The 16,532-nt window shown below is 44.3% G+C and overlaps 1 protein-coding gene across 1 annotated transcript in view; it reads right to left on the minus strand.

The window, feature by feature from the left end:
- Nucleotides 1–16,532, minus strand: part of CFDP1 (craniofacial development protein 1) — a 99,336-nt gene that overhangs the window by 9,865 nt on the left and 72,939 nt on the right. Inside the window, exon 6 of the mRNA XM_033128947.1 lies at nt 2,334–2,492. Coding sequence (XP_032984838.1) covers nt 2,334–2,492 — 159 coding nt within the window. The remainder of the gene's footprint in view (nt 1–2,333; nt 2,493–16,532) is intronic.

Consider the following 16,532-nt stretch of genomic DNA (forward strand, 5'->3'; position numbering starts at 1 on the left):
ACTGATAAAGGAGCCGCTTAAGGAGTGAGCACGGTCAGGCAAGGTAAGAAAGTTTATTGTGAGAGAAAGTCTATCGGGCTGAGCAAAGATGGCTATAGCCTGGGCTGCGCGTCTAAAGGAGACTGCAGTGAAGAGGGTTATATAGGGGCAGTGCTGACAGGGTAGCATTGTTTGAACAGAAAATGCCTGCAAGCCAGCAGCTGTTTTGTGGCGTTTTCTGTTATCACAAGTTTGGCTCTGTCTGCAGGTGCAGGCCAACAGACATTTTGTTGTTTTCTTGCAGACATGGCTCTGTCTATTAAGTCAAGGTCTCTGAGCCCTAACGTTCAGACACCTAACAGTTAACCTATGTGCTGAAAAGGCTCACCCAACAGCTGGCTGTCGTGCTGTCATCTCTAAGTGCTGCTCAACCCTGGCTGTGCAGCAGAAGCGCCTACGGAGCGATCTGAAGACACAGAGAACGACGACTCTGGATTCAGCAGCTCTGCACAGGGGTGATCTTGTCACCTGCACTTTGGAAAACCCCCCCGAGGATTCTCCTGCTTAGCCAACATGAGACACAGTCCCTTCCCTGGAGGAGTGACTGGGCCCTTTGATCTGCCTACAGGTGTGAGGAAGGCAAGTGAGTGGAGGCGTGGGGTGGGCACTGGAAAAACACAATCAGATCTGTGGAATCCTGGCCAGGGGAAAAAGTCTCAGAGAAGGAGGGAAGAGCAGAGCCCTTAAAAGTTACACGCTATTAGCTGTTCCCTAACCCAGTGACTGGATTTTCCATTGCCTGAAAAGTCCTCCATACGAAGCAGATGTCTTTTGTAATCTTGTTTTCTCTTCCAGGCTCATTTTATTAGCTCTCCCTTATCTTTAACAGCACTACTCCTAACTTTTATAAGACCTGCAAGCAGAATGAACACTGTCCGACCCATATAATCAATACTCAGAGAAACACAGAGCGTAGCACACACTGGCACTTCCCCGCTGCCTTAGATCACTAGACAAATGTGGCGAAGAAGAGGGAGCTGTGAGTTACTAGAGCTGAGTCGGAGTGGGTTGCTTTGGGGAAAATGTGAGAGGCCCTCTCTAGGTAACACTGATTCCTGCCTGTGCTTCTTCCTGGGTCTTCCCCAGATGGCTCTGGCACTTCCGCCTCTGTCCTGTGGCATTCCATCTTTGACACACTGTCTTAGAAGTACGGTAGTTAAACAAGCTCACAAAGTCATTAAAAAAATATATTTTTAAACATACTGATCAGCTTCCAAGTTCATTCAAATAATCTTGAAGCCTAGTTTAGTAATAAGGCCCCCAGAATAAATTCCTCAGCTGTCTTTATTCTAGTTTAGCTTGTAAATAACCCGAATGCCGACCACTTGATGCACATCTTTATGTGGCAGGAGCTCTGCAAAGGGCTTTAGGGACATCTCTTATACGACGAGTATGTACTGTACATATTACAGACATTATCTCACGAGATCCTCACAACCATGGAGGGTGGTAACCTTATCCAGTTTTATGGCGAAGGAGCTGAGCCTCAGACATGCCCAATGCGCCGCCGGCAGAGGCCTTACGGTGAGGGGTGGGATGATGAGCACCCAGGGCTGCCTGACGGGCCACACCCACTTCCTTTCACTGTTAGGGGCGGGGACTGTTACCCCGAGGCACAGACCCACTTCTGCAGGAACTTTGTTCCTTAGTTCCTGCTGAGGTTCCTAAGCACTCACGGAACACTGTTTCTTTCTTGATATTCCTAAATACCTAGTTTATGGACATCCTCTGTGTATTGCAAAGTAAAGAGGAAGGGAGTGCAAGTGATGGCCTGGATGCTATCTGAGGGCTGGCGTGTCACAGATTGAAGCCAAGGGGGGAGCTTTACCCTGGGCTGTAATGACACGCGCGCGCGCGCACACACACACACACACACACACACACAATCCCATGATAATACAACGTCTAGGCACTCTGCTGACTCTGCTTTTGAAGCATTTGAGCTAGTCTGGCTTCTCAGAAGGCCAAGTAATTCAGGTTAGGCCAAGACTGATACAGTGAGCCTTCTGACCACGTGAACAAACGAGGTGACTTACAGTTCACAGGAGCTATAATTTAGCAAATTCAGCTTGGCAGACGCGACTGTCCCTGCGAGAAGTGCTGCTCACATGCCTCTCCCTTCCTGTCACTCCCAGCGTTTTTCTCATCGCCAGGACCTGCCCCACATTAGAACAGAGCTTCACTGACAGACCAAAGTACTCACATTTTTTCATTTAAATTGGGTGGCCTTTCTGCAATAAACTATTTCACAATTCTTAGGATTTTTCAGAGGAATAGAATCTAGTCCTTCTTACCCTTCTTTCCCTCGATTGTGGATGGCTAGTTCTTCACCAATGCCCTCTTCTTCCTTGAAGCTCTCCCAGTCCAATTTGGACTTCTCTAGCGTGCTCATCTTCTGCTTCTTGGCTCCAATTTTTCCCAAAAGGCTGCTCATGCCACTAGATCTTTTTAACCTAGGGGAAGGGAAAACATGAGACATGTAATATGCGAAAACTATATAATCTCTTGATTAATGGTTTTTTTGATTGGCACAGGGCTCCCTAGAATCGAGCTATTTATCTTAATGGGAGCCACGTTTGTATCTAGGGTACTGCCTGTGTGGTGTGGAGAACACTAATAGTAAGTAGACCAGAATTCTAAAGCACTTTTCCTGCTTAACATCTCTGACCGCTCTAATGACCTGGGGTAGGAAATCCTGCAGACCTCTGTATGTTCTGACAGGTCTCTGCTTGCAAGGAGGGAGAAGCACAGCATGATTCAGACACGGCTTTAGATTCACATGCCTAGGTTCATATTCCAGGTCTAACTGACTTTAGGCTAGTTAACCACATCTGCCGTGGTTTCCTAATCTACAAAATACATATGTACCCATGGGGTTGTAGTGTATCTTACACGCAAAATGTTTAAAATAGCACCTGGCAGAGTAAAGGTGCAATAAATGTTAGCCATACTGAATCACTGTCATCATTTGTGCATGATGACAGAATCTTTGAAGAGAAAGAGAACCAAACCCCAACATTGATGATCAAGAAGTGACAATATCTTAAAAGTACTCTCAGATCAGTTTCCTTTCAACTCCTGTGAGTCAGGGCCCTGGTTTTTCCCTGGAGGTGGAGAATATTCCTTGCCCTGAAAGCAGAGAATGTACAGCCCATGTTCTATTTGCTGGTGTTGCTAGCTAGCATGGATTGTGGGAGAAACCCCATTTGCCCAAGTTCAAGTCTTGGCAGGTCAAATTTTCGAGACAATGTTAAATGTATGAGATAAAATAAGAAAAACAGAATGCAGCTGGTAAGAAGATGGTATTACGGGAAGGAACATGGCTTTTGGTCTCTTTATGAAACTAAGACAGGTTATATACCAGCATGCAAGAAACTGAAAGTGATTTTTTGCTTTACTGGGATAAGCAAGAGTTAAAACATTTAAAAACTATGAGCTAACACTACAAGGCCTACCGAGAACATCGATAATGATACCTGTCACTTGCCTAGAATGCTGATTCTCCAAGTGCTTTCAGAGCCACTTTCTTAGCTCTTCTCACTATGGCCTGTGAAAGAGGAGTGCTGAGTCTCAGAGCTGGAAGAGGCGGCTTCGCGATGACCTAGTGTCCCTCTAACCACTCTGAAACCCCACCTTCCTCGATCGCAGTGCCCATGAAGGGACGGCTCACTGTGTCTGCTCTGGAGTGAGCAGACAGGCCAGTGTCCACAATGCACAGGAGACTCTTGGGCTGAACCATTTCTCTCTGCACTCTCACTATATTCATGTCGGTTGACAGGAGGCTAGCTTCCCTACTGTGGTCATGTCTCACTACACGCTGTTAGCTTAAGATCAACTTAGAAGAGGCTGGGCGGGCATATCCTCATCCGCATTTTGAGTTGGACAAATAAACAAAGTCTGAAGAGGTTAAATGATACAACAAAGGTTAAATCAATAGAAAATGCAGATCCTGGACGAAGCAAGGTCATCTTGACGCCCAGTGCAGTGCACTGTGCTGTCTTGCCTCGAAGGTGAGAATTTACTTGAGATATTTTCAGACAGCTATTTTACTTCCCAAATTGCTTAAGAATTTTCCAAACAGCTCTTTATGAGCTTTCAATTCACATCTTCTAAAAATTCTTTCCCTATAACAATTTCTCCCTCAACACACACACACGCGCCCTGTTGTACCAGGAGCAGGGCATGCGTGGGGATTAAGAAACTTAAGATGTCTCAAATCTTTTCACTTCTCACCTGCCTCAGTGCCACTACCTAGGTTCTCACCGTCACATTCCCTCAGGAGCCTCTTCACTGGTCTCCCTGACTTCTGTTCTGTCCCACCCTCATTCATGAGCTCCATCCTGGCATCTACTCTACATGCTGTCATTTGAGTGAATTTTCTAAAACACAAAGCTTATCATGTTTTTCTGCTTAAATGTTCCTGGACCCCTATTGCTCTTACAATAAGTCTGAATTCCTAAACTTGCAAAGTTTTTCCTGATCTTCTCTTATCACATCTATCCTTGTAATCTATGCTCCACCTATATAGTCCTGTACCTGCACTTCACCTCCACCTGCCTCCCTCCCATTCATCTGGTCTTACCTCAGCTTAGAAACCACTTCCTCCAGGAAGCCTTCTTGGACCCTTCCCCCAATCTCTGGATTAGCTACCTCCTGGTGCTGTTTCTACTGCACCCCAGTTCTTTTCCTATTATAGCACAAATCCTTTCCCTGACAGATGCTCAAGAACTCTAATTTCAGCTGTCCCTGCACTGGTCCACTCTGAACAAGCTCAGTCACTGCTGAGTTTGTGTATTTGGTAAGACAATATCTTACCAAAAGCACACACCTGGAGGATTTCCATTTCTGGTTGCAGGGCCCCCTTTGCCCCTGGATACGTGGTGAAGTTCATGCCATTGCGGCAACCCTCATTTAGCTGGTGGCTGAATGGACCAGCCTCCTGTGCTCACACAGGAAATTCTGGGAGGTTCTCTAAATACTTCTCAGGAGTTCTGGTGGCATTAAGCCCTCGTGGCCTTGGACATGGACTCTTATATTGGCTTTTCCTCCTGACGTGTCTCACTCGTCCCAACTCCTCACTCCTGCTTCCTGGGATGACTTTCCAAATAATCTACCTGCACTATGGTTCTGCTCTGAGTGGAACCTAACGGATATTTAGGAGAAACGTAATTTTTCTTGTGTATGTTGCCTCTTTGCGGACACTCAAAATCTCTCTGGAGAACATGGATATAGTTCTGCAAACAGCAGGCACTCAGTAAAGCCAACAATGTCACCTGGACACAGAACAAATTAGTGGGAGAGAATCAGATCTTTGTAGAATAAAAAGTATTCAGAACACTTTGAAATTGGGGAACTCTAAGGGGAGTAATTTCCACTTGTATTCACCAATCAGCTCTCAACAACAGGTTCCCCATTTTATCTGGGTAGCACCAAAGCTGGACACCATCTCTGTCCCTCAGCTTATAGCTCTGATGGTATCCCCAGATTATACTATCTCTTCCACAAATCACTTTCAGAAGTCTATGAGAGAATGACTTTTTGCTACATGGCAGTGAAGAGGGTTCCAGAAAAGGAAAAAAGCTATAATGCCCTTTTGCCTTGTTCACCACTAAACATCAGCAAAATGTCACCTGTGCTATTATGCCTTATGGGAAAGCTTCCAGGTCTACCTTCATTGGAACATTAACATGGTTTATGATTTCCTAATTTGATAGTCTTGAAAGCAAAATTATCTTTTATTTGAGGCTAAATCAAAGTGAATGACGCATTTATAGTAGCAGCCAGAACTCACGGAGGCTCATCATAACTGAGACCTGCACTTTCTTCCTGGAACCTGGCATGTGGGGTCCCTGCAGGCTTTTGAGCTGTTACACTCACTCCCACCTTGACATGGGGCTTTAGTGGCATGATCCCGGCGTCATTCCATGGCAGCTTTCAGGAAGGCAGAGTTACTCGGTGCTTGGCCCTATCTCTGCTGTGAAGGTTCATCAATCAGGCTTTCAGGAAAGCTGAGGCAGGCCAGAAAGCATCAGGGGCTGCTGGCTCTCTCTGCTGTGAAAGAAGGCTGCAGAAGGGCAGCGCAGTGGTACATCTCTCTAAGAACTTTGACTACTCAGGAGGGAGTAAATCAACACTGGTTTCCCATAGGCATTTGGCAGCTGAGGAGACCGGAAAGCTGTGGAGAAGAGCAGGCCAGAATTCCCTTGGAGAACTCTCTGCTGTCAGTAGGAACCAATGTAGTTCCAGGTACCACTCTTTGTTCTGGATCCTAAGCTATAAGGGCAAGGGACTACCAGAAAGTTGGTTTAGACAGACTGCCCCCTCACCAAGCTGTGGCTTTTCCTATCTTGGTTCTAAAGTGTGGTGAGCGGTGTCACAGAAGACCATAGTACTTCATTCAAGAGAATCCACCTGTCATAAGTCAAAGTTCAAGGAAATGCATCATGCACTTGCCCACTCACAGATTACGTCCGGAACGTTATACTCAGACATGTCCAGAGTATTGCTGCCATGATATTTCCAATGTAACAATGATAGTTCAACCTCCTCCTGAATGGCACACTCCTCTACCGACCTTACCACCATAATACGGATATAAAGACTCATCCTGTCCGAGGAGCATGGCTTTCTTTCTAACCAGCTGGCTTCCCATAAGAGAGCATGGCTGAGTGCATGCTGGGGAGAGACTTACCAAGTTTTCTTTCTTGTGTATTCTGTCCAGTTACCCATTAAGCAGCAATTACCTCCAATTCCCTTCCCAACTAGCCCAAATGACCTATCCCAACACCAGACACCAGCCAAGACCTCACACAAAAAAGGCTCAGAAACTCTGAAAAGGAATAGGGACAAAAAAGGGCAAAATTAAGGTCATCTTTTTCTTTTCTGAATTCAAAGTTTACAATGATAATTTGCTAGAACTTACTCTGCTTCTCTATCCCCAGAAATATAAGTTTAACAAAACTGATTACAACTAAATGATAAACTCCATCCTGTTGAGTCAGTCATAAAGATATTATTGTAACTTGTTTTCTCTGCTGCAGCCCCATGATTCACCAACCCATTTCCATTTATTTTGTAGCAAAAGCACTGCTGTATTTGGCCACCCTCAGTGAGGCGCTAAATCTTGCTGTTATTTATAAGAGGTACTGGAAAGGAGCTGGGAAAAGAACGTCTCAAGTGGAAACAGAAAGGATGGCAGGACACAACAACTGCTTGTGAAGGGAAAGTGGGAACCTCTTCCACCATGACCTTTAAAATCAGCCTCAGGCAGTTGGCCCTCCCAGGGATTAGAATTTTAGGTTTGGGAATCCATTTAGAGCTATTCATTCATTGTACACATCCAACAGAGATTACTGAGAAACGACTGTCTACCAGACGCTGTGTTTAGAACTGGGGACATGAAAATATATAGGCATACTCTTTGGTTTCAAGGAGACAGTCTAATAGAGGAGATCATCATACAGGGAAACTGTGACCACATACTGCAAGGACACGAAGACGGAGCCGCTGAGAGGCTGTTTAATCCAAACTGCCTCTTTCAGAGGGGAGTTAACTAACACCCGAGAAGGTTAAGACACCTGCCCCAGTTCACAATGGGAGACTTGGGGCCAATACTCCGTGCTTCTGACACCCAGCCTGTCTTCTCCATCTTGCTGATGCTAGAGATGGGGACGAGATAACCTTTGAGGGTGCAATCCATGCTCCAATTCCCACCACGGCTCACTGTTTTTGGGGAGTGGTGGTGGGGGGGTGGTATTATTATTTTCCCTGTTGTCCCAGAGCTCACTGTACACAGGACCCATTTCTTACTCATTTGGACTCACCCACTGTATAGCATAAAGCCTTGCCATGGTACGTGATCACTACATGTTTAATGAACTAGATCCCTGTGACTTGACAATGGACTTACCCAATGATTTTTTTTCTTGTAACAAAAAGATTCCACACTACACTTGAACTGATAGGCCAGAAAAGGTAGCTCCAAAACTAGATCAGCAAGGACAGGGCCTACACATGTTCTCGGAAGCAGTACTGACCTTACTTAGAACTTCAACTTACAGAGCCTGGCTCAAGTCTGTGCCTTCCATCACACAACTAGCATAACCACTGAAATGCAAATTATTTGGAACAAAGATTCTTTGGCAGAGATACGCAGTTTCCTTAGTATTTGTCATCTGTTTACAAGGCGGGAGTGAACTTTTTTGTAGCTCACACATAGACTATTTTCCAGAACCCTGAGAAATGGGAAGAAAGTTCATGATAACCCTTTAGTGAGAACTGTCTGCTTGGAACCACTATTCTCTTTCAGATCTTCTTTGGATTTAGCTGAACTCTGTAAGAATGAAAAGTAAAGCCTCAATCCCTGGGCCAATTTCACTCCCCACCTGATCTACATCTCTAAGTAATCTAGAGATTTACATCTCTAAGTAATCTCCCCAAAGCCTAAAAACAAGGAAAGGGACTGGAAGCCAGTGGTACATGAGGGAGACAGTTTAAACCCCATTCACTTCTCCGCCTTGTACTGACAGTATTCTGTGGGACATCAGGCTCAGGAAAGTGGAAAACCAGAAGTAAAACAAGATGTTCCAAATGATCTTAAACATTTTGTGGCTTGCAAAATTGTCAGTACTCTTAAGTCTATTATTATTGTTGATATAGTGCCAGCAAAAAAAAAAAAAAAAAAAAAAATGGCATCTATCAGCAAAAGGTGAAATGAAAGCTGGCAAACAGCAGCAGCTTCAGTTTTTCTACAAATAGAAAATGATTTGCCACTAAGTTTTATTACTCTTATGCTAATCCAAGAATGAACTGTACTTAAGTTTGTCTGATTTGATTTCAGCTGCTCTACATCTTTATAACATGTCTATGAAACATACCTGCTTTATTCCGCACTTGAATTTTCCTTTAATCTTTTAATCTAGCATGGTCTCCTATCTTTTTTTGGTTTCCTTTGATTTTTGGTCATTGATGTCATTGCTGATTTTTTGAGTCCAGGTTCATTTTCTTATATAATATCGCTACTTTGGGGTTTGTCTGTTTCCTGTGCTAAGCATCTCACACCGATGAGGCTGGGTACTACTTACTGCACCATCACACAGTGATGGGCACAGAGTGTCAGGTCAGTCCAGGACCGATGGTACTAAGCGTGGTCCCTTGGGGAAGGTGCTGATGGCCAGAGCTCCCATTTGTAAAGGGACATTCTCCCCTCGTAATTTAATGTGTAATATGTAGGATAAGGGTCTCAGGAAGTTTAGAAGCTTTGACTGCTTATTTCTGGTGCTTCACTCTATAATACCCTGACATGTACTCTAAGGACATACTGGGTAAATGAATAGTAAAGGATCTTATTTGAAGGACAAATATTCAGAAAATCCCAAAGGAAACATAAAGCTCTGGCTTTATGAGAAAAATCTCTAAAAAGTGAAAGAGCAGTAACCAGAGAAAAGGCCAAGGGTTATGTATGGATCATCAGCAGAGTCCTAGACTGGACAGGCCAATGGTGAGAACAGAGGTCTCTGGCCAACATGGAAGCATTCATCTAGATACCCCGATATTCTTCTCAAGGGGCGGCCTGGTATGTGTAAGGGGTAAGTGACACGGAAGGCAGTGGCAAAGAAAAACCCTTCTGGCCTGTCCATCAGACTTCTAGGAAATACTACTTCTGAATTTCCCTTCTCTTTTTGTCCCACTCCCATGTGGTTTCATCTCATTCCATGGGAAAGAGATAATGCCACATCCCTTCCTGCCTCTGCCCCAGCAATTTCCTTCCTTGTGTCATTCCCATGGTGGTGGTGGTGGTGGTGGTGGTGGGGGGTGGTCATGGCAAAGCAGGGAAGGGCCTCCGTTTTACGGCAGTTGGGGAGTAATGAGGCCTGGGGGCCCTCCAAGGAGGAAATATTTAGTTTACTGGGAATTGAGGATTATGCCAGGGGAGGGGGATGCTTTCCCCCTGAGGTGCAAACTGCTGTTGCTTTAATTTGTATGATCAGGCACAGCTGGGGAGAATAATTTATTGACCAACACAAACAGGGCATTTACATTTCTGAGACAGAATTTTAAAGGAATTATTAAGTACAGCTTTTAACAAAGCCCATAATGGCATTTTTCTTTATGCAGAACCCTGGGAGCTCAACTGAGGCAGGCACAGCTTGTTTTCCAGATACTGTTCCATATGGGCTCCCAAACAACCACAGCCACAGAGGCAAAGAAGAGATGAGGTGGACTCAGGATCTGGCAGCTAACAGGACAATGAGCCCTCCACAGGTGAGCTGTCATGCTCTCTGCGGTACGCGTGCTAAGCCAGGGCGGGTGTGCAGCCTACCTGCCTGGGCTGAGCGCGGGAGCCACCCACTCAGCCTGGTCGCTCCCGTCAGGAAAACACCGCTGGGCAAACAGCACATCTCTCCAATGAGCTAATATGAGATGCAAAGCACAGGGCATGGAAGATAAATGTGCCTTGATTATGGGTTGTATGGCTAATTGCTGATTAGGGAGTTGGCATGCTTTCTCAAACCTCAGCATTCTGCTTTTCCTCTGACGTGCAGCTTTCTTTTTCTCCCAGGCAGTTCTCTATCTCCTCATGAAAATATCTGAGATGTCAACATAAAATACATTTTAAATTCTTGGGCACCGCCCAGATTGAGATCAGGTTAACTTTTCAGGATGTGGGGGTGTCTCTAGCCCTCTCGCCAGACCAGAACTATTCCTTTAGTCTTACATCACAGAGACCTCACTGAGAACGAGTCATGCCTGTGCTCCTTTCTAGAAATGGGTAAGCACACTAACCACATGGCTTTAAATGAAACTCATATGAGTTGGCTAGCGTACATTTTGCAAAATTACTTCCCCTCCCTCCCAAACTTCTCACTGCTACTAAATGAGCATGCTCGATTCCAAATGAGAAGGATATGGATGCTGGACCCAGCTGGCACTCCTGACACCTCCACATTCTGTCTGGAGGGGAGTGTGCTTTATGGTCCTTTCATTAATGAGGCTGAAATGGTAAGAAAGATCATTTTCAGCACTTGGTGCTCTTGCTGGGGCCTGACTCCAAATCCCAATCACAGTGGCACCTGCCACGTCGCTCGCTCATTTAGTTGCCAGGGTATCTTCTCCAGCCTCTTAGAAGCCACAATACTGCTAACTCAATGGGCAATGCAGCAAAGCTTATACCCCAACCTGCCCCCCTCTCCAGGACAGCTCCCACCTCTAATCAAAAAGCCAAGGAACACCTCCATCAATGTCAGCAGTTTCCCCCTGGTCACAGCACCCCTCACAATCTGGGATTTAAAGAGCCCTTGGGAAGCAATTATCTGCACCAGGGTGATCAAAAGAAGGGGGTTGTTTCAGCCTGAGTCCACGATGTCCCTTTGCTAAGGCAATGCAATGGATTTTAACAAAGAGAAGTATTTGTTCCCACGTAGTTTGGTAGAGAAAGCAGAAAACTTTTTTACTTTATGCAGGAAATGGTTTTCATAGATGCTAACCGCAGCTCGGCAATCTGTATAAACCACAACATAGTTTCTCTTTAATAAATGGAAGATTTTTACCCATTGTATCACTAACCACCAAAAAGAATTCCCACCCTCCATCTCTAAAGCAAGAGATGGAGGGTGGGAATTCCTTTCCTTAATCTGTTAACCAGGGTTTGCTAACACAGCTTTTTCATTCAGAAATGTAGATTATTCTACAAGTTTCCTGTCACCCAATCCCACTGCTGAGTGATGGACAAACCTGGAATGAATCCAGTCTCTCTGCACTCTGAGATCCCCTCAGATGACATGCCTTTATGACCATGACCCACAGTGGGTCATAATATAAATGTATGACTGTGGGTTATGGCCAAAGTTTTGAAAAAGGTGCTTTGGCAATCGCTGGCTGGGATATCAAGGCCTGCTGAAATAAAGCTGGCCATGCATAGATGGTTTGAGGGAATTGAAACGAAACGAAATGAAACCAAACCGAACCAAACCAAACCAAACCAAACCAAACCAAAGCAAAACAAAGCAAAACAAATGCAGTCAACTAAAGATGTGAAGGGCAGATTACTGAGTTTTTTTATTCATCCTTGCATACTATTAACCATTTGCTCTGGGAAACCAGGCATCACTGTCTCCCTGCTTTGAGAGCAAGGTTCCTGCCCTGCAGCCAGCAGAGTAGCCTGTGACCCTCTCCTGGGGGGCCAGTGGCTTTCTGATGCCCTTCCCATCACTGTGAGGCTCAGCTGGTACTTCAGCAAAGACTGCCCGAGCGTGTTCATCATTTTCACTGCCCAGAAGGAAGCAGGCTCGGAGCTAGGGGATACTGACAGTCTCATCTGAATGACACAATTAAAACTAAAAGGGCACACACATATTAAAAAAACCAAAACAAGCACCCCAAAACTACCTAGCTGTAGCGAGGAAGAGCTTTCCTCTGAGAGAGAAGATAATGGAGACAATAACCCAAGTATATAAAAGCTACTGAATTTATTCATATTCTGAAAGAATGGTGGAAAAATCTGATGATAAATCATTTCTTATTCCTAGCTAATAGTTTTAAAATACTTTTAAAAATAGCTTTACTGAGATACAATTAACATACTAAAGAATTCACCCATTTAAAGCATGCAGGTCAATGGTTTTCAGTGTATTCAGTTGTGTAGCCATTACCACAATCTAATATTAGAAGATTTTGTCACCCCCTCAAAAACAACCCTCACACCGATTAGCAGTCATCTGCCCATGGCCCCAGCTCTAGCCAACCACTAATCTACTTTCTGTCTCTGTAAATTTGCTTATTTTCTCAGCTAATACTTTTAAATCATAAGTCTGAATATTTTAAATTATTCAAAAGCAACATCTCTCTCAGTTGGTTATCTATTACAGCTTCCTATTGGAAACATTTAAACTTTCAATTTGTCCTCTATGTTGATGGTCAATACGTAAATTTCGCAAGGGCCAGGAAAATCAGAAATCTAGACTTCAGACAAGAATACTGGAATATCTGTTGTAGAGCTCAGTCTCACACTATTTTGAAGCTGTGTTTTTAAAACAGTGGGGTACAGTGGCTTTGCTACATTGCAGAAACATGTCCCTGCCATTTAATCTTTTTTTTTAAAACCCTGGGCGAGTTAATTTCTCTGAGCCCCAAGTAACCAATTAGTAAAACGAGGATAAGAATAACTACCATGAAGGGTGATGATTACATGAGATATTCATCAACTCAACCCTATTTATTGAGTGCCTTCAGTGTGCCAGACTCTGCTGGCCACTGGAGATAAAGACACAGATTTCTTACCCTCATTTAATTCATGTGCACAAGAGATAGATACACAAACAAGTAATTACATTATGAGAAAACAACTACCCAGCAAGGGCAGTAAAAGCATAAGCATGTGAATTGGGGTAAGCTGCTGAGAGAGGGGTATGTGTCTGAAATTTGAAGGATGAGAGGGAATCTGCCACAGGGACAAGCTGCCAGGGGGATAGAGAAGTCCAGAAAAAGGTGAATAATATCTGCGATGTATGTGAAAACACGTAGCACAACACTTGGCACATAGTAAATCAATACTCCCTGTCTTCCCAACTCTTACACTCGTATGTCCTTGAAAAGATACTCTCTAAAATCCAGAAAGAAATTAAAATCTTGCTGCTGCTGGAGAAAAACTGGCGGATCTGAAACTTTAAGAGTTGCTTGTTCTGTTTTTTTTTCCAGAGGCTAATTCATCTTTGGCAGCAAAGTACATTTTATATTTTGACTTCTTTTTCCCCCACAAACTTTTCATTTAAAAAAATTTCAAACCCAGATCTCCTTTAATCTAGAACAGTCCTCCTGCCTGTAGAATGGCCTACGACTTGGACCTGATTGTTAGTGTCGGCTTCTTTGAAGGCATCTGGGAGTCTTCCAGCATGCGATTCTTGGACTGCTTTTCTTCATCTACACGCACTTCCTGAGTGACTTCATCCAGTCCCAAGGCTTAAATACCAGTTATATGCTCTGACTCCCCAAATGTCTTATCTTCAGCCCAGACCTTTCTCCCAGACTCCAGCCTTACAAGCCATTGCCCAGGGGACATCTCTCCTGGGATGCCTACTATACTTCGCCTGCAGCAGCAGCTGCCCACAAGTCAGCAACCACACCGGGCCTCGGGCTTACGTCTCAGACTTCCTTTCCTCACCGACCCCCATTAATTCCACCTCAGGCACGCACCCATCTTACAGACCTTGCTCCAAGCCATTCTTCTGTTCAAAATAGTCTCTTCTCAGTTAGCAGCTTGGTTAACTCCCTCCCCTCCCTCAAGTCCCCTCACGGCTCAATTTCTCAGTGAGACTTATCCTGGCCATTCTATTCAATGCTGTAACCTTTACCCTGACCCCACACTCCTGATCCCCTATCCTCCTCAGATTTTCTTTCCTTGATGTTTTCTAACACACCCTCTAATTTATTTATGTTTATTGTCTATCTCCCTGCTGGATGGAAACTCCACAAAGGCTGGGACCTATGTCTGTTTTGTTCACTGATAAAACCCAAGCACCTGGCAGTGCCGGCAAATAAAAAATTTGTTGAAAGAATGTATGAACATTAGGCAAACATATCAACTTCAGACATTATAAATAGATTCCAATAATGATAACCACTAAAGTACCAACTCTCGGTGTTGGCTAATCTCGTAGGTGCTGCTCATCCTTAGTTAAGTTTTCTACAGGAGAACCAAGTACTTCAGAGCAGGCGCAGGAAAAGCATTTGTTCATGGCAACAGATGGCAGACCTCCTTGAATGGCTGTCAGTAGCCTGGAACTTGTCCTACGCTGGCCTTGGCACCACCCCATAAGAGCCTGCGGAATGTTCAACAATCTTGTCATAAACTCGTAATCTGGAGCACAGGGGCTAAGATATCTTAATTAAAACACAAGTAAGGGACAGTTAAGGGAAATGTCAGGCTAATCTTTTTTTGTTTATTTTTGCCTATAACAGAATTTGTGGGGGGAAAAGGGTGGTGGTAGTGGCATTTGGATTCGTTTTATGTGAAAATGAAGCCCTGGAACAACCAGGTCAGGAGACCTATGGAAAGACTTAGCTGTGTGGCAAATGAGCTTTCCCCCTTGCTATTGGCTGCCTCACAGCTGGGCTTTGGTTTGGTTTGGGGGGTGAGGTGGGACTAGTTTAAAGTCATATACACTACTATGTTATGAGCCAGAAGCAATGCCTGAGTCCAGCCTTGACGCTAAAACCAACAATGGATGGATGTAATTGGAGCAATTAGCTCACTTAATACTCAGCCAACAGAAAAATTTCTTGTCAGAATCTGCCAGAAAGAGTTATTCAGGTTTTGCTGCAGGCAGCAAACTGAGCTGCGGCAAAGATGACCACTCCCTCCAGCTGTCACAACCAGCCATGTCAAGGTAAGAGAGTTATGCAGACACTAACTTTCCCTCTTGTTCAGTAGAAATCTGAGCTGGTGTGCACAGTGGAAGGGATAAGATGGTGAAGAGCAGCTAGAAAAAGATCCAAAAAGGAACTGATGCTTCTTACTGCTGGGGGTCTTGGTGCATGGTGAGAACTCAGGGGTAAAAGAAGATCCTAAAAACTTCCAAAGGGGGTGGAAGAATAAGGTCATATACAAAGATTCAAGACTTGCAAATGGCTTCAGACTTGTGATGCTTGACGGTGGAGCAATGTCCGCGGAATTCTGAAGGAAAATCATTTTCCACCTATAATGTTACACCCAACAAAACCACTAATAACACATGAAGGTAGGAGCGGCCGATTAGCTCAGTTGGTTAGACCGCTGTGCTCTTAACAAGGTTGCAGGTTCAATCCCCACATGGGCCACTGTGAGCTGCGCCCTCCATAACTAAATTGAAACAACTACTTGAGTTGGAGCTGATGGGTCCTGGAAAAACACACTTAAATAAAAGTTTTTTAAAAAATGTGAAGGTACAACAAAATTATTTTCAGGTATACCAAGTTTCAAAAATTTATCTCCCATAAACTGTTTCCTAAGGATGTTACTGGAGGATGAGCTATATTAAAACAACCGAATAAACTTAGAAAAAGAAAGACAAGGGATCCAAGAAATAGGGGAACTACACAAAGGGGGATAAAAGGCAGGTCCAGAGCAACAGCTGCACAGAAAGCCAAGCTAACAAAGAACCCTGATTTGAGCAGAATGATGGAAGGTTCCAGAAGGGATTGGGGGTAGGGAGGAGATGGAAATGACAGATTATCTGGCATAGTCGAAAGGGATTTTACAGCCCTGTTGGAGATTTGGGGAAAAAACTGTGATAGGGACATAGAAAACCAAGCAAAGTAATATATGTATATGAAAGGAAATATGAGGCTAGTCCACACCCTGGCTTGGGAGTGAAAAACACTACCAGTGATAATAATGTTATTAAGTTGGGAGGATGGAAGGAGAACTGGGATGCTGAGAGGCAGGGGTGGATCAAGAGTGTTAATTCCTCCTCTACCAGAACAGGAGTTGGTGCTTCTTAAAAACCAGAATCAACAGG

This window comes from Rhinolophus ferrumequinum, chromosome 15 (genome assembly GCF_004115265.2).
Source record: "Rhinolophus ferrumequinum isolate MPI-CBG mRhiFer1 chromosome 15, mRhiFer1_v1.p, whole genome shotgun sequence".
In the NCBI taxonomy this organism is placed as follows: domain Eukaryota; kingdom Metazoa; phylum Chordata; class Mammalia; order Chiroptera; family Rhinolophidae; genus Rhinolophus; species Rhinolophus ferrumequinum.